At 43.1% G+C, this 19,123-nt stretch overlaps 1 protein-coding gene across 2 annotated transcripts in view; it reads left to right on the top strand.

Annotated features, from left to right (window-relative positions):
• Positions 1–17,412, top strand: part of LOC133344636 (mitogen-activated protein kinase kinase kinase 2-like) — a 33,044-nt gene extending 15,632 nt beyond the window's left edge. For both annotated transcript variants that reach the window (XM_061554661.1, XM_061554660.1), the window contains exons 8-17: positions 248–375; positions 1,350–1,432; positions 1,548–1,615; positions 1,877–1,969; positions 4,443–4,652; positions 5,502–5,650; positions 6,377–6,508; positions 9,052–9,181; positions 11,041–11,218; positions 12,547–17,412. In XM_061554661.1, the coding sequence (XP_061410645.1) occupies positions 248–375; positions 1,350–1,432; positions 1,548–1,615; positions 1,877–1,969; positions 4,443–4,652; positions 5,502–5,650; positions 6,377–6,508; positions 9,052–9,181; positions 11,041–11,218; positions 12,547–12,772 (1,397 nt within the window). In that variant the 3' untranslated portion in view covers positions 12,773–17,412. The remainder of the gene's footprint in view (positions 1–247; positions 376–1,349; positions 1,433–1,547; positions 1,616–1,876; positions 1,970–4,442; positions 4,653–5,501; positions 5,651–6,376; positions 6,509–9,051; positions 9,182–11,040; positions 11,219–12,546) is intronic.
• Positions 17,413–19,123: the final 1,711 nt, after the last annotated feature.

The following is a 19,123-nucleotide window of genomic DNA, read 5'->3' as shown; positions in this document are numbered from 1 at the left end:
GTGACGATTATCTGAATCGGTCATGGGCCTCCCCTCGGTTGACTCAGCCTCAAATGAGTACCTGGTGCGGTGTGTACAAAACATTGCCACTGGGGAGAGAAAGGCGGTCGGGCGTGATGCTGGCCCCGCACGTCTACCGTGCCGGTCTTCATAGGTGCTTCTCGCTAACAGCACTTGCCCCAACAGTCTGTGAAGGCTATACAGGAGATCATCTTTGTCTTGGTGTATGTGCTCCCCCTGCTTGCAGGTGTGTACCCACCAGAGCGGAGTTCCCCGCCACCCGGGTACATCCCAGCTGGACAGCGACAAGCGGCGCGGCACGGCTCCTACACGAGCATCCACAGCGAGGGGGAGTTCATCCCTGACGACACATGCGTAGGTTCTGCCCCACGGCACACCCGTAATCAATTATCAGCTCCACAGGGTCACGGTTAATGATAACCACATCCAGTTACATCTTAGTGACGAATCAAACGCAATGATCGACACTCAAGAGCATTCTAACCTGTACGGCCCCATCCAATGTGATCGGTCATGCGATAAGCCATTACTTATGCATGTATATAAAAAAAACATACATTCCTGATTAAAGGTCTTGCCAGACTGTATCCGTCATAAGGTTTGTTTGATCCTACTTCGTGTGTGCAATCCGAATATATTAATTGTAGGCAAAACCCTTGTAGCAAAATACAGGTTTTTTACTCAATTTGTTGCTTAAGCAACATCACAGTCAACACCTTGTGGGTAATTCATGACTGCCATAATGCTCATTAATATGTTGCTGTTGTTGGTAACTCAACCCCTGTAGATTGTCAAAGGGCCGTGCTCATAACAAGCCTTGTGTGTGTGTGCATGCTTTTGTGCTTGGGGGTTGTTAGTCTAAGGCGGTTGTTGCTGGTAATGTTTGTCAGCGTGCAAGGAGCAAAGTCGAACGGAATTCCTTCGCCTCGAGTTTGTAAGATGTAGCCATAGACAAGGGAGACCAACGGTGAATGTTGTCGTTCTTTAGTTTGAAAGTGCATACACTGCTACTCTTATTTCCCTCGACAAATTCCAGTTTGTCTTGGTTTCTCTTTAGCAGTTTTTTTTTTGGTTTACGTTGAGCTTTCATAGCCATGTTTACAGTAGGTGAATGTGATACTTTTGTAAGTGAAAGAAAAAGGATTTTTAAAAAATGCCCAACATATGTATATCAATGCTGACTTTATTTCGCTTGACACTGGTGATAGCTTTTACAATAAGTTATCATTCTCATTTAACGTAATTATTTAGAAGACTCAATGAATAAAATACACTTCTCCCAGCTCAATTGTTTATTTGCAGTAACTAATGTTATGCGCTTATTTCAGGTGGAAATTGATCCACTTTCACCAAGCAGCCCTGAGAACTCCACCTTTGGAAGCTGCCACTCCCTGGACAGCCCTTTGGCAGGGTAAGCTCCTGAAGCACTTGAAATATAACAACGGCACATGTTTTACAATGCAAAGCATATTGAAATTGAAGGTCTAATATTGACAAAAGAGTTTTGTTTGCTCATGTTTTCTCAGCGATTCTCACCACAAAGGCTGGATCCCTCGTACCAAGAGCTACCCTGACAACCACCAAGAATTCTCAGGTCAGTTGCGTTATTTACACCGTCATTGACTGCGCATGGTCAGTGTCACAGTGTTGCTGTGTGCGCGTGTTCGTCGGCCCACCTGCCCTTTTTACGCAGTTTGGTCAAAGGGTAGATGAAACGAGCACACCTAATGGAGGCATTCGGGGAAGACAATGCTGCCTCCAGTTCCTAGCTGTGGGGCTGGAAGTAATTCCACTCGCATTATGTAGTGCTCACTGTGTTGTATTCCGTTTTCGCGGGTGCCTCCTGATCTTGCAGAATATGAACTCCCGTACTTTGAACGAGTGGGAAAAGGGGGGACCTACCCGAGGCGAGTCAACTCCACATTCCAGCGTCACGACTGCAATGAAGGTGAGGCGGCTTCCATGCCCGGTGGTTAAAAATGTCTCTTCTATGTTCTTGCCAGCTGTTTTTGAGATATTTATTCTGTAATATAGGTATTTGTAATTTTGCGTGATTTATTTTCATATTAGACGTTGCGGGCGATCGGAGGCGTTGCAGCAACATCCATTGTACTATACTTCTATGCTGCCAAGTCTATACTCATAGCCTTTAAAAACTTGACTCGAAGCTTTCGTGACTGCAGGAATTCATATTCTTTGGGTCTTTCGGTAAAGTCACGTAGATTGGTTTAAAGAAAATAACAAAAAACTACGACGTTTCGATCGCAACACAAGCGGACGTGTTGCGATCGAAACGTCGTAGTTTTTTTTATTTTCTTTCAACCTAATACGTGACTTTACTGAAAGACCCAAATAATAGCCTTTATCAACCCACGCAAACCAGCCCTGGTGGTGAAGAGGCCTTCAGCCATTAGTATATTGACCAAAGAGCTGTATATGTGCACTCGTATTAGAATCGCATTTATATATTCATGCTTATCCTTTATCCATAAAGAACACGAATTGAGTATCAATAATTATCCAAGAGAGTTCTACTTTTGTATAATTTGGCTGATTCCATTTTAAGGAGTGTTTGCATATCGCAAGAAAACAGAGAGCTTGATCAACCCTACTCATCTCAGGATATACAGTAAAACTTTGGATTGCGAGCATAATTCGTTCCGGAAACGTGTTCGTAATCCAAAGCACTCGTTTATCAAAGCGAATTGCCCCATAAATAATGGAAACTCAGATGATTCGTTCCACAACCCAAAAATACTGTATTCATATAAAAAACGATTAATACAAAATACCTTTTTATATTTTTATTATTTAAATTTAATATAAAGGAATCAAATTTATTAATTAAATGTAATCGTGGCTGGTGTGATGGAGACGAGAGAACGACTTTCACTTGCAGTACAGTTACTAAAGAACAGTCACTACACTTGGACACAAAATAAAACATGCTTTACGCACCCACACGTGGTCACAACACTATAGTAAACAGTATACGCTCGCACGAATGTTGACTATACGAGTGAGGCACGCCGACTGAGACCGAGCATGGGAGACGATTACGCACAATCCCGCAGCGAGAGAGAGAGAGAGAAGAACCATCGGCACAGTTGTGATCACGTGACGCTTGGCAGACAAAGCGTATACTGTACGTACTACAGTACTCGTATTGCAAGACCTCGCTCGTTTATCAAATTAATATTTATTTAAAAATTTTGCTCGTCTTGCAAAACACTCGCAGACCAGTTACTCGCAATCGAAGGTTTTACTGTAGCTCAATGAGTCAGACAAACTGGCATATTTGGCCATTTCACAACCCAGCAGTTTTTTGAAGTTGCATACACCTGCATGATCCATTCAACCCTTGCCTCCATAATGTGGGATCACAGGCATGTGCCACCACACCTGGTTATTATTAATAAACACATAATAGTCTATTTGGGGAATGTTGGCACGAGAGTTTTATGCTCTACACTGTATGTATGTTGAACTTCTTTTGCACGTACGTAGCCAACTTTTCTAATCGGAGGTGCGGGGGAGGACAACTATTAAGCCAATGACCAGGGTTCAATTCCCGCCCACAGCTAACCATGGGGGCGAGTGATATATACCATACCCAGTTTCCTTCGCCCCCCTCCCCTTTACCATTCAAACAACCCCCATGACGAATACGACATTGGAAGGCCTTTATCCAACAGTGTATTGACTGTTCATTTTTCTATTCATAGTCTACATAATTACAGTATAACACGTAGGCTTTCGCGACCAATATCCATAAGACCCGACACAGCCAATTAGTAAGGTCACGTAAACAGAACATGCCAATTCGTTACTAGTAACAGCACACCGGTGTGTTGGAGAGCAAATCCACAACATTTACAATCGGGAGAAAAAAAGTGGCCGGGTGGTGTTGGCCACCCACCCCCTCGTGTGCCATACCGGCTTTGATCGGTGCTTACCAACGGCACTTGCCAATAAAGTCTGTTAAGGCTATGCAGGGGGGATATTTTCTTTGTGTACAGTACAATAACGTAGGATTATAATCTCTAGGTGTATCTTTTTATTCTCGGGTGGTGATCGTGCCTTACTTAATTGCGATGGCAAAACCAGCCGAGCTAGCAGCGTTCCAGAAAATATCGAGAAATCTGAGATTGTAAATGTTGTGGATTTTCTCTCTAACACACTGGTGTGCTGTACTAGTAACGAATTGGCATGTTCTGTTTACATGACAAAACTTTCTAATTGGCTGTGTCGGGTGGTGGCGGGTTTAACGACACATTTATATAGTTACATAATCTAACCCAAAAAACCTATCATGGATAATTACATTACTTTTATAGTCATTGCACAAGAGATAATACATTTTTTTGGACTCTGTTCAACAACAGACACTGAAAATTGTAATTCCGTGCATTTATTTTCAGGCCGCAAGACATTCCCACGCGTGCGCTGCCCCCAGAACAGCTGGCTGCTCTCGCCGTTCGGCTGCAGCCCCACGGACGTCTCGCTGAGCACGAGCAGCGGCAGCAGCGGCATCTTCACTCCCGAGCCAGATGAGGGACGGGCGCGGCGACTCGCCGGAGGCGTAGGGGGGGAGCTAGCAGAGAACGCCGACGTCAGCCCACCCTCTCGATGTGAGGTCCAGCTTGAGCTCGCTCGTGCCCCGTCAACTTCTTCTGTCCATCCTCCTGGCATCATTTTTTCGTGCTGCTCATCGTAATGTGAACTCGGAGTAAAAAACAATGCCGAATGGATTTAAATGAAGCCCACAGTCTTTTTTTTTTACCAGTTTTGTTCAACTTATGCTATGTGCATCATGCCATGCGACAAGACTGTACGGAACTTGCACAGAGCGGTGTGTTAGAGAATGGCCCGCAGAAGCACATTTCATCGAATTGTTCTCAGGTCATTTTTTTTTCTAGGCTAGACACTTCCCACATACATTGCTGTTGAAAAATGTTAGAAGCATTGCAGTCATACCGATATTTTTCAATTCTCTGCGCTGTAATATAGCCTCATTAAGTGGAAATTAAATATGTCACGGCTTGCTTTTTTTACACGTAATAGAATTACATAAAACGCTTAAATCGTCAATAACCATTAAGTAATTATAGCATTAAACAGCGTTCAGGAATGCAAGCATGATTAAGCGCCACGGTGGCGAGATGTTAAATACCTCGCCCGCTATACAGGAGGTCGTGGGTTCGATCTCGACCCTGATGTCTGTATATTAGGAGTTTGCATGTTCTCCCTGCAGTTGTGTGGGTTTTACTCCACATTTAGAAAAATGCATTTAGAGTATTTGGCTGCAGTAAATTTCCACGTGATAAGCCACTTCTTTGATCTATTTTTAATTGCCATGTCCCTTCTGAAAAAGAGCTACTTACCTCAGTGGGCCTTACTTACCGGGTAAAATAAAAAGAGTTTTAGTTGAAGCTAATCGTGCGACGGTTACCGTTTGCTCCCGTTCTGTGTGTCTGCAGCACCGCGTGCCCCCACTAACTGGCAGCGGGGCAAGCTGCTGGGGCAGGGCGCGTTCGGCCGCGTGTATCTGTGCTACGACGCGGACACCGGGCGCGAGCTCGCCGTCAAGCAGGTGCAGTTCGACCCCGGCAGCGTGGAGACCAGCAAGGTGGGTCCGATCTCGCCGGCGCCTGTGAGGCATGTTGGAGAGATTGTGGGTTTTTGGCAAGAGTCTAAGATAAAAATGTTTCTCTGGAAAAGTGCCGTGTAATTGAATTACTTTTAAAAAAGTAATTCAGTTCATGTCAGCAACAACATTTTAGTAATCGTAAAATGTACATCCGACACAAAATTCTGCTTTTAATTCTAAAGTAATTACATGCAAGTTATACTTTAGTTAAAGTCGTATAATTACAAATAAAAATGCAGCCAGGTGAAATTAACTTAACAAAAAAATCAGTGTGTGATTTTGAGTTTTAACTACTAGTTTAAAATAAGTGTTTCTGATAGATATGCAAGCTTGCATTTCTTAATCAACTATTGCGTCTCTGTGTATGCGTATGTTTTGTGGGGGGCGGTAGTATAGCGGGTTTACCTAACTGTGCTACGAACCCGGCAACACGAGTTCAATTCCCGCTCACGCCCAACACTCGTGAGACGAATATGTAAACCAGTCTTGGGCCTCCCCTAGGTCGACTCAGCCTCAAATGAGTATCTGGTGCGGTGTATACAAACATCGCCAATGCGGAAACAGGCGGCCGGGCGTGGTGCTGGCCACCCACCCCCTAGTGCGCCGTGCCGGCCTCCATAGATACTCGCTAACAGAACTTGCCCCGATAGTCTGTTAAAGCTGTAAGGGGGATCTTTGTCCTTTGTTTTTGTGTATGTATGGCAGGAGGTGAATGCGCTGGAGTGCGAGATCCAGCTGCTAAAGAACTTGCAGCACGAGCGTATCGTTCAGTACTTCGGCTGCCTTCGTGACCCCCAGCAAAAGACGCTGTCCATCTTCATGGAGTACATGCCTGGGGTATGTCCTGGCGAATCTTAGCCACTCTCATTCAGAGACCCTCTATTGCAAAGGGGAGCAGCCATATAAATTCCACGTGGGTCCATATAAATGGGATAATTAACTCGCTGTCATCTTCTGGGGCCATCTTGCTGCCCAGCAAGTTTGGGAGTTTCACAGATTTATCCACCAACTCCTGCTTTTCAGAGCATTACAGTATCCCCTCGTTATTCACGGACTTGCTATCTTCGATTTTGGCTATCCGTGATTCGCATCTGGAACTCTGCATGACTGTATTAAGAGAGAGAGAAAGCAAGTAACGAGATATAGAGTGATGAGAGAGAAAGCTTACGTATTTATTTAAGGTAATATCAATATTAACCACAAAATGTGCTATTCACGAGCATCTCTGGAATGTATCCCTCGCGAATAATGAGGGAATACTCTAGTTAGCAGGTATGCACTACTTCGATTGGGTGGTGTTGGATGGTTAACACGAATGCTTTCTTTCGTGGGAGAATTCCCTTTTGGCAGCTGTTAGGTTTAGGAAGATGGAATATCATGCAGGAAGGATGATATTCTTGTGATGACAGCCTCAGAAGCTCCCGGTGTGCATCTAGTTGATATTCTTGGCTCTGCGAGTCTTTGACAGTGTTTAATACATCGTTATTCAATGCTGCGATCACAAATTTATGGTGAACACTCCTTAATCCATGCCAATTTCTGAACTTGCAGAGTTTTGTGTTTCTTGGCTTTTACTCAGCTTATAAATAGTGTTTAAAATATAGATTCCTAAGACCATTTGAGAAAATTAATTACTCCTAAACCAAAAATTACATTTAGGCTCTGGCAGTATCTGTATACCGAACCTCAAATATTAAATATAAGGTATATGTGTGTCTTCATTTATTTTGAAGTGTCATTGTTACGATAAATAAATAAGGCTTATTTATAAAGTTTCTCTTCAGGGTATATACATTTAACTACTCGCACGAAAAGCTGAAATCGGTGTGTAAACCTTTCTGAGGCTATGGGTTTGTTCTGGATAAGCTTAATCAAAACGAGGAATGTATGAAACTTTGCCACATGGTCAGGGTACAAGGTGCAAATAAAACCTTCTAATAGCTCTGTGTGTCAACACCCATACATTAATATATTACTTTTTGGCATAGCTACATTTGATTACTATTCTTTTTTAAGGAGTAATTTATTATCTGGGGCTCTTAACGGGCGCCAAGGTTGGCGAGATATTAATTACCTTGCCTGTTATACAGAAGTTCGTGGGTTCAATCCCGACCCTGTTGCCGTCCTGCGGTATATTTTGAGTTTGCATGTTCTACCCGTAATTGTGTATTTAGAGTTTTTGACTGCTCTAAATTTCCACATGATAAGCCACTTTGTGGAGCTATCGTTTGTGGCCAGGTTGCTTCTGAAAATAGTTTTATAGCTCAGTGGGCCATAATTAGTAAAATAAAAATAGCTTAGTTTTATAGTTTAGATGCAGTTCATGATGAGAACAACGTTTACGGGCCATTAATTGTACTTTATATGGGGGATCTGCACATCACAGATTGAGCTGTTTTTTGTTCCACTGTGGTTGCACGTGTCAGCACATTGTTTAATGGAGCCAGGAATGCTGGCAGTGTGGGTCTTGGCTGTGGAGGCCTTTGGTTTCCTGTTGTTCCTCCTGTTTTTGACTGACAGCCATAACTTTGAGAGTTAAAAAAAAAGTAGAAAAACTCAGACGGCTTCTAAAGTCTGCGGTTTGTTATTGCGGCTCGGAAGGAGGCGTGCCGAAACGAGTAGAAGCCTAACATCTGACGTGGGCGTGGGAGCGATTTTCAAGTCTCTCGGGAAACAAAAGGGGGTTTCCTCAGACACAGCCGGCCGGAGTGCCTGAGAGCAGATGCGCGAGTAGCTGCTGCGCGCGTCGGTAATATTTCGTGGCACACAAAAAGAAAAAGGCGGCCGTGATCGTGTCCATTTTCTGTTCACGTTGTGGAAATGGGCCAGGCTGCAGGCGGAAATATGCCAAGTATGAAGGCCATGTGGAGCAATGCTGCACCTTTACCCAAGTGTTCGCATTGATTGGGAAGCATGCTGTGCTTCTTTCTTGTTAATGACATGTATTCTGAAATTAATCGTGAACGTTGATATTCACGGCGCACTTGTTTTTGTACAATTGTTGTTTGTTATTTGAAGATGGAATTTGTTATTTAACATCACCGTTATGTTTTGGTTGCTGGGCTGAGTTTTTTAAATACACTTATGGGTATAGTTTTCTGAAGTCCACATGTTCACATATGAAGGGAGTATGTTATGGCATGACATATTTTTTAGTTTTAGCAGCTCAAGTGAAGCTTTCCATTGCCTTTGTAAAAAAAAACAATCTACTAGATGCACTCTGTACATCTTCCCCATGCAAGACAATGCACAGCACCTGTTTAGTGTCCCCTTTACATTCTAAACCTTTTGACAAATGGTCGTGCGTTACAAACGAATGGTAATTTTTTTTTACAGCAATTGATATTAGCATTACAAAAATTTCCTTCACCTCTGTGCAGGGTTCCATCAAGGACCAGCTGCGTGCGTACGGGGCACTGACGGAGAACGTGACGCGCAAGTACACGCGGCAGATCCTGGAGGGTGTCTCTTTCTTGCACGGCAACATGATTGTTCATCGTGACATTAAGGGTGAGTAAGGGTTGTGCATTTGCAAGCGTTTATATTGGGAGCCCTCCTCGGTCTTACGTTAAAGGCTCTAAAATTAGATTTTGATGGATGGTGGGACTGCCAGGGGTGGCACTGTGGCCTCTTTATCGCATGCAGTGCCTTTCGTTTGGTTCCGTGCCATGTGTTGAATCTGTAAATGGGAATGACTTTCCTATGTTGCATCGGTGTTAATATTTCACCTAAATTAATGACGAAATTATTTGTCAACAAAGCGTTATTTTAAGTTTGGTCAACACTGACTGAGTGGTTGATTATTGTCAAACGTGAAAATGACTGCCAAAGACCCAATCATGACTGACTACAACGAGACAAAATTATACAATCTAAATGAAGGAGGAGACCGTGAGTTAGGTAGCATATAAAGTTTAAATTAAATGCAGTTAATATGCGAGTGACAATTTTTTTTATACCTAAGTGGTCAATGTCTATGTGTATTTTTACATCCAAGAATATTATTGGCTTATGTAGTGTGGATGTTCATGAAATCCTTGTAAGTTCAAGCTTAAAAGGTGTTATTTTTTCTTAAAATATGAAAGTACGTGACTTTATCGAAAGAACCAAGAATATGAATCCCTGCAGTCACGAAAGCTTTAAATCGAAAAGTACAGTCTATTTTCCGAAACTTAACTATCTTCATTATGCCTTTTTTGCTACCCCAGTATAACAAGTAGGTTAAACTTTGCAATTATAACAATGATTGGTTTCAATATTGTCTGAAGTTAATGCCATGCCTATCATGAATTAGGATGAGGAAGAGTAGAATGATATACACTTGAGATATGAATTGAAAGGGGAAGTTAATCGGTTAATGAGAATAAAGTGCACTGTCATACATTGCACAGTGAAAGTATGCTTGAGCTAATGAAATAAATGAGTGAAAAATGAGCGCTAATAGTTGCACACATTAAATTCTCGGGACTTTAAAGTTGATAATTCAAGGTCGGTGCCGTAAATTAAGTTAAGAGGGGACTACATTTTTAACTGCTTTAGTCGACAAAAGTAAGAGACTAAAACTCCCATAGGTCTTCATCGGCTAGACTATGACTGAGGAATAATAAAAAAAGCTGTCAAAAATAAACACTGATTAGAATGGGCTGAATGAACTTTTACCGTTTGTGTCTGTCGCTTATCTGGTCTGCTGCTTGATCATAAAATGTCATGTGCAGCTCATGGTGGATTGCCAGGGGCCCGAGTGCACTTTTGCCTTGGTTTTATACTCAAATCTCGTGACTGGTGATGGCTTCCCTTGGATAAATGGACCTTTATTTGTTTCGTGAGTCTGGTAATGAGTGAAATATAAGAGTCTAGGCACCGAATGCAAGCCGGTCAAGCTCTAAGGATGTAAGTCAAAGTAACAAGTACATGGTAGTAGTAGTAGTAATACTTCAAGAATCATTTAGTTCCCATTTACCTTTGAAACATTTCCCTTCAAGGTTGTAATGCTGTTCAGCACATGCACCATGAGGGTCGTCCGCCCTCATCTCTCTCAATATAAATGCCTGCTGTTTTCTTAAATGTAACACCAGGGGGCAACAGAGCGCCGTAGAAATTGTACTTTGCATGGCGGCTGTCTTTGCGCTTCATTATGAAATTTCACATCCAGCACTCGAAACACTGTTCAAGCACTATTCATTACAAAGGAATAAACTGGAGAGTATATATATATTTTTCACCAGTTGGTGAATTTAGCACACCGTATCGTGTGCATGCTGAGAGGGAGAATATTATCGACGAGCTCTTTGCACGTGGAAGAGCCGCCTACGGAAGTGTTCTCGTCCCCTCATGCTCACGTGTGCGCACGTCTGTCCTGATCCGTGCAGGTGCCAACATCCTGCGCGACTCTACGGGCAACGTGAAGCTGGGAGACTTCGGCGCGAGCAAGCGACTGCAGACGATCTGCTCGCAGGGCACGGCAATGCGCTCAGTCACGGGGACGCCCTACTGGATGAGCCCTGAGGTCATCAATGGCGAGGGCTACGGCCGCAAGGCAGACATCTGGTGAGGCGCGCTCGTGAGCGCTCGCGTGTGTAAGGCACGAGATGTTAATTGCCTCGCCTGGTATGTAGGAGATCGTGCGTTCGATCCCGACCCTGACGCCTGCTGTATATTTGGAGTTTGCATGTTCTCTCTGTGGTCGGGTGGATTTTTTCTCCACGTTTAGAAACGTGCTTTTATAGTATTTGGCTGCTATACACTTCTACGGGATACGCCACTTCGAGCTATCATTTGTGACCAGGTAGCTTCTAAAATAGAGCTGTACAGCTCAGTGGGCCTTACCTGGTAAAATAAAAATTATTTATAGTAGTTTATAGTATTGTGTATATATCAAGTAGGCTTCCAATAATTGAGATAAGTCCTCAATTCAAATCGGTTCTTATACTGCCAATACATGTGTACGCGCGCCTTCCGGTGTGATGACGTCATGGGTAGTGACGTCATGCGCGCTGGGCGGGATGATGACGTCATGTCTCCTCGAGGTACTTAAGGGGGGACCCTGTGACGAAAGCGGGCTCACTGTGGGAGCCCGGGAAGGTGAACAGTGGAAGAGTGAACCAGGGGTAGGGCTCGAGGAGTCTGGAGAGAAGCCGGCGGTAGCGATAGGAGTGGCTGCTCTCCTCGGTCGGTCGGTGTTGGCTGATCCCCCGATCCGACTCAGAGGAGAGAGCCTGGGAGCTAGCCGAGCTAAGGGACAGACAGAGTGAAGGTCGGGGTGAAGAACCTAGTGCAGGACCCCTACCCCTGGGGAAGAGTTACTTTAACCCTTAATAAGTAACCGGCGTAAGCCCTTACACGAAGATCTGCCTCAGAGTCATTGTTTGCACCTCAACACGTGCATCGAATTGTGTGTGTAATTTGCGGTAGTTTGTATATTTTGAATGCGAGTAGTTCCGGTGACCCAAGCAGTGGCTTAGATGCGCTACATTTGCCAAAATAGAAAAACATATTCTTGAATCAAATTACTGTCCCTAATCGAAATAATTAATTGAATCAAAAGGTAGCATTAATTACGGCCCTAACATTTACTATCTACTAGTAGAGAACCCGTGACACTGAAGTATATGACAGGCCTTTGAAGTCGATATTGTATCCTGTAACAACAAATGCGTCTGCTTTTATGCATAGGTGAATGTGAAAATTTAATGAAAACAAATAATGTTTTTTGGTAACCAACGGAATTTTCAATGCTGAGACTGGTTTTATATTTAGTTGGGGTAGGAGCTGTTTAAATTTGTAACCAGGATTGGTCGCAGCTCCAGCTCAGAACTCTCGACACGCTCTTGTTCATTGACAATGCGGTGGCTCCTTTGATTTCGTGCGCGTGGCAGGAGCGTGGGCTGCACCGTGGTGGAGATGCTGACGGAGAAGCCACCGTGGGCAGAGTTCGAGGCCATGGCTGCCATATTCAAGATCGCCACTCAGCCCACAGACCCTCGGCTGCCCCTGCACGCATCGGAGCATGCGCGCGATCTTCTTCGCCGCATCTTCGTCGAGGCCAAGCTTCGTCCGTCAGCAGAGGATCTTTTCCGACATCCATTTGTCCACGTCCACTAAGCGGGGTGGTGGTTAAGCTGTGTGACGACGGGCGCTGGGACAGTAGTAGCAGCAGCAGCAGGCATTGCCGGTTCATCGAGTCCTCAAAATGACTTCAGCCTAAAAGGAACTCGCCTATGGTGCCATCATGTGCACCCACAACCATATTGAACATCATCATCAGCTCCTCAAGGGGCTGATTGGGCTGACTTGTTCATTGGATACTTTTTTGACTCATCCCGGAAAGACGTTTTTTTAAAATGCGCTATGATCCTCTTTGTAAGCCAAGGTCTACATTGCAAGCGGGAATTTAAGCTGAGTTCCTTCAATGGAAGTAATCATCAGAAATGTGTACTGTGTTTTGGATCTGCCAAAGTTTATCACCATTAAGAAGACAGCCACCTCCTAAGATGTGCTGGATTTAAATTGTTAGTCCACAATGCAGTACATGTTGAACATTTTGTGTCAGTTTTCTATGGAATGTCTTCAGCGGGGTTTGAAGAATCGGGTGCAGTTACAAAACTGCACAATGTGATTCATGTGGTATTTGATTGTGCAACTCAAACAAAATGGTAAGCCGTCACGTTTCTAAACCGAGTCGATTGCCAGCTGTTGTCACGCAGCCTCTACGTAGGTGGCGCTGTGTGTCAAATCGTCTGTTTTCTTAAGTGTGATGTAATATATATGGCCTTTCAAGCCATAGAAAAATACTGTCAAGTGCCCTACCATATAGCCACAAGTCCCGTTTACTGCTACTTGATTGAAACTTGATTTAATTACGAAGCCGGCCAGTGGATCTGTTGTCCATTGCGTATGTGCCTGCGGTTGCTGTATCAGTTTTCTGAAACATTAGCTGGCACAAATATAATTGGCCACAACTCGACAGCACTCTGCCAGGGCTGGGGACAGCAGTGCCACCCCAAATGCTACCGGTATTTCTTGTGCACTTTCAAAAAGGCCTGTACTATTTAAAGAAAGATAATTGACGTTTTTTTTGCTGCTAATGATTAATTTGATATCCTTTTTGTAATAGGGTAATTAAAAAAAGTTGGCTTTTTTATTGTAAATTTCTGTTTTTACATTAAATAAGATGCTGGAGGCATTTTTTTGGTACAGAATATAATTGAGACCACTTGTACAAGATTATTTAATTACCAAAACAAGCAGTGCTTGAACCCAAAATATACATTTGTGTTACTTTTTCTTCTACAGGTTTGCATGCAAACCAAGGATGGCTTATATTGCTGCAATTCGTATATACATTTCGTATATGTACCAATTGTGGAACTTTATTTCACAAGCTATTTTATACTGTCTTAGGAAGTGTTGTGTAAGTTGAGGTTGAGGACAAAAGCTTCTGCAGCTCGCACTGGGAGTATAAACCAACAGGGAGGTGGCCGTTGGATGTTGGTGAATGGCATAAGTGGCGTTTGGTATCGTGGAGTATTGGAATGAAAACCCAAGAAACACTTGATGCTCTAGCAAGCCGATTGAACTCTTCACCAGGTGGTGAAGTGTCGCTTGGCACCACCGATGGATAAACCAATCGCAGGGCACGCAGATAGCTTATGTGCAAACGTCTCGTGTTGTAACTTTTTTTTGTATATGTGATCAAACGTGACCTGGTTATTTCTGGTCTTGTACAAAGTGCCCCGCTGACCTTTAACTCAGTGCTCTGTCTGAGGCTGGTTATTTAAAAAAAAATGTTATCTGCAGTCAAGGCCGGTGCCTTGCCCATCAAACATTTATTTTTGCTGAGGAACGTTCTAACGGATAAGATCATTACCGCTTTTCGAACTCTCAAAGCCAAATGGCGTGATCATGAAAAGGTTTTCGGTATTGGTCAACATCAAAATGAAAGTGCTGCTTTGCGTTTATTGAACGTTATGCAACATCGCTATAAGAGCAAAACGTCATATGCAAACGGGGCTTCAGGTGACTTAATGAATATCGAGGGACCAAGTTATTGAGTGGCAGATACTCATGTAACCTTTGAACGAGGTCAGTATGCATTTGTATCCAGGTTGTCTGTGAATTTCATCCAATATATGAACAATGACAATATTCATATACAATGACAATATTAATATATTGTCACAATATTCATATATTGTCATTGTTGCCAGCTAGCACCCACAACTATTTTTTTGCATTCTTGCCATAGCTTCATCTCTTGAGTGCTGTACACAACCAAGTGTGCCACATACATTTACTTCAGTTTTGTAATTTTCTTCTGTTAAAACTTGACTTGCACTGAAGCCCTGGGTGTACCGAGTGATGATGTTCATTTCTGCAGGCAGATTCTCATATTTTATCTTGATGCATCCAGTCTGCATGCAGTGCTCCGAGGACAGCCTCTCATATAACAAAGGTGGAATCCATTTAAATAACGTAAAGCACAATTAAAACAAACCTTGGAACGTGCTCTCTCCTTAGCACAAGGTACAGAGTGATGTTTGTGGTACGACCATGTTGAAATGCATTATGTTCATTCCTTTTCATATACAGTGCTCTGAAAGGAAAACATTAAACCGTATGCAGTTTTGATTCATTGACTAAGGCTGTCTGCAAATTGGTGCTCACCTGGGGCTAAACATTTCCCCATGACTTGACTGAGAATTTGTATCTCTCGTCTGCATTTTAAAATGAGAATAATGCTAATTCCTTCCAAAGATAAAGAATTGAGATTTTGAGCTGAGAATTTTTTTTAAACGCACTTCAGCCCCTTCCGTTCTTTACATTTGATGTGTGTATTGTTTATGTTATCCCTACAGGTGGGATAGGGAAAGGGTGAGATGGCAGGTAAACAGTGCCTTCTGCTGCAGCCTTGCCTTACATTCCAACCGTGGCTGCAAGAAACGTTAATTGCATTGTAACCTGATGAATCACAAGCAGGTGTCAACTGCACATTTCCTCTCGTGACAGTGCCTCCTTAAAGGTGCCCACGTATTGTTTCTCTGGTGATCTGGGCTTTATTTGTATACCATTGTATTTATGATGCTAAATTGATCATTATGCCTGCAGTGCAGTCAGTAGCTCGGCTATGTTGTGTTTAGGGCTGGCTCTTCCCATCTCTCTAGAAGGAGCTTTGTCCTTTCGGCGCAGTCGTTGCTCAATAGAGGAATACTCATTGAGCCACGCTCTACTCAAACCATGTTTGTGTGCCCGCAAATACGTGTGTTTATATGAGACTGGATTTTAAAAAATGTAATATATTTTATAGACTTAAAAATATATATAATGAAATCAACCCCTTGGTATTGTAAGTATTACAACAGATTATAAATGATATTCTTTGGGTCTTTCGGTAAAGCCACGTAGATAGAAAAATAAAATTATCACGACGTTTCGATCGCAACACAAGCAATCGTCATCGGGTGAAAAAATATAGCGAGAGAACTGCCGAGGCAGGAGAAAAAAATTCTAAATTATAGGACACCACATTGTAAATTTTATGCACCGGGAGTTCATTTCGCATTTCTGCATAGGATTGCACTGCAGCACTTGATGAGCGGCCTTGTAGAAAAAAATCTTGGGATTCAATTCTATCAATAGGGGATATAAGCAAGCAAAACCTTAGTAGTCAGCTGAGCAGTCGGCGATGGGTTTGGAAGTTGATGCTAAATATGATTTATTCAAAAGTCTTCATTCACTGTGCACCGTTTTTACACCCCGATGGTTAATTTTTCAACGTTTATTGTCTGTCGTCTATAAAGTGAGTTTCGGGAAATACATTTTAGCATTGTGCATATTGTTTTAAGATTCAGTGGACATTCCTGAGACTCGCAGATAACCTCTGTGATGCCTTGGTACAGGGCATGGGAGAGATTTTGGTTGGAGTTTGTGTGTGTTCTGTGAGAGGTACCGGGTGGTGGTGGCTTCGGAATATCCAATTTACAATACCAAAAATAAACTGCCCGTACAACATGTGCTCAAAACAACTGATCAATGACAAAATATGCCTAAAGTGACAAAGGGGAGTGGAATATTTTTCTTAAATGAACAATTGGAGCTGAAATGGAGCACATGGTACTCTAACGAGACAATTACGAACCAGTGACACACTGGGTCACAGCTTGCAACAAATGTTCGTGCCAGTGAACACACTGTGCGATCGGTGGGGTGAGGGATGGGGTAAAGTGTATTGGTACAATTCATCTTTAAAGCCCTTGCCAACCATATCTGTATTGCTCCCTAGCCCATGTGCCACATGCCCACAGCTACACAGCAACGACTTGCCAACTTAAACTGTCATAAGGCATTCAGTCTCGCCTACTTGACTATGGATACTCGGCATGTCCACTGAATTGGAAATCGTTTGACCATTGAATAAAATGTTATCTGTAGCAGAGGGCTCCCAAATCCTCAATGCACTGACTGTTTTTTTTAAATATAACTTGCATATCTTCCTCGAAGTAGATTTTGCTAAGGCGCGCATATTGATTTTTCTGTTATATCAAAATAGTGTATCTATGACACATTTGGGGGTATGTTTCTGTTGCATACTTTCTTGTCTTGGAGGGGGGGGGGGATGTCGGTTCTGCATTTGACATTAACCTATGCAGCCAACTGCATTACATGCGAGTCATTGTTGAAACAATGCATCAGCAGGTTTATCCCGGATGTTTGAAGCCAAGTGTTAATAAAAATTCTGGCAGGACGGCCTTTATGGAAAGTTTATTCCTGATGAATTTTAACATGCTTTGTGGTCGCAAATCCCATTATGCAATGAACACATGGTTGCAAACGTTCCCGGTTTAATTTTCAAGCTACGTCCCCGATACAAAATGTTCTTGAAAGTGATTTTTTTAATCAGGGCTCATTCAAAAGGTGGCGGTTGCCCAGAAGGTTATTGTGTACAGACATTATTTTGATAATTTCGAGAGAGAAAGAAACATTAAAATGCATTTTGTCCGGTTGAGTATTTAGTGAATCCTGCATATCCTAATACTAATAGGGTTTTTCCCCTTTTTTCTGGCAACAAAACTTTTGCAAGGAATCATGCTTACATGAACCACAATACTTGCAGTCAAATGCAAACAAAAAACAATACTCTGATAATTTATGCATTGTCTTTGAAACTGATTGGTCCACACCAGAGACGGCTTTCTTTGGAGCCTAGTCTCATGGTGTTCGACCAGATGACGCCAAAAGGCGCACAGTTCAAAGACAACGCACCGACACAGTAGCAAGCCTCCTGGCTCCTAGACTCTGAATTATATTTATTCAGAAAACCCTCGTGTAACAAGAATATTTAATGAATATCTTCAATTGGGATGTTCGGTCTATCGTGTATTTAACTAGTGTTTTGCCCGTCGGATAAAACCAAATTTCCCAGATAAAATTCGCACACGAGGGGATTACGCTCAAAGGTCCACACAGATGGATTTATAAGCAGACTTGCCGTGGCTGCCAACTTTTGGTTGTCTCAAAACCCAGGAACTTTTGGGAGTTTACTAAGTCTCTGCGTTGGCCCACTTGACCTTTCTTCGAAAGCACTGGTTCACATGCGTATATGCCACCCTCGCGAGAATGTTCATCTCCAAATGAAATCATCTTAAACGTGTGTTCACTGGAGTTCGCTCTCCTGCTTCGTGGTGGCACCTTGCTTGAAGGATCACAATCCGGAGCTGGAATTACTTTACAAAGAGTTGGCCATGCAGCGTGCTGACGAACAACCAGACCTCGTGAGAAAAGTCTCGCCAATTTCTGTGCGGTGCGAAAGAAGTTCGACATCGCGCATACAACCTCAACGAGGTTTTTTTCCCCCCATCCTTTTGCGAACGCGACTACCACTTGGTGGGAAAAGCACAAAGTCGACGTGACGTATTTGACGGCATTCCCAGTAACGTCACACCTTTAAGATCGTTCTGAAGTAAATATGTTTTTAATTCATTATATTTTAATTTTTTACTAATAGAAATCACCAGCACACATTTATATTGAAAGCATATTAATGGAAGAACGATCTCGCCAAGCCACTGAAAACACATTTTGTGTTTATTGACATTGGGTGCAAAGAAGATAGCCGAGTGTGTGTCGAAGCGAGTCTTCGACACTTCACGTGGCCTCAAAGTGCACCTTGCCTGGCACAGGCGCCGTGGTGACGTCACCTTCAATGAGTGGTGAATAGCGGCTATTGGATATTATTGGTGTGTGTGGGGAGCAGTCGTGTAGTGGTTAGCGCACTGCGTTCCGAACCCGCCGGCGAACCAAGTTCGATTCCAGCTGACGGCCAACAACAGTGACGATTTTCTGAACCGGTCCTAGGTCGACTCGGCCTCAAATGAGGATCTGGTGCGGTGAATAAAAACATCGCCAATGCGGAAACGGCCGGGCGTGGTACAGGCCACCCACCCCCTCGTGTGCCGT

The sequence above is a fragment of the Lethenteron reissneri genome, chromosome 20, assembly GCF_015708825.2.
Source record: "Lethenteron reissneri isolate LAM-NWPU_2019-01 chromosome 20, ASM1570882v1, whole genome shotgun sequence".
In the NCBI taxonomy this organism is placed as follows: domain Eukaryota; kingdom Metazoa; phylum Chordata; class Hyperoartia; order Petromyzontiformes; family Petromyzontidae; genus Lethenteron; species Lethenteron reissneri.
The sequence above is the reverse complement of the archived record's forward strand: the minus strand, read 5'-3'. Positions and strand labels throughout refer to the sequence as shown.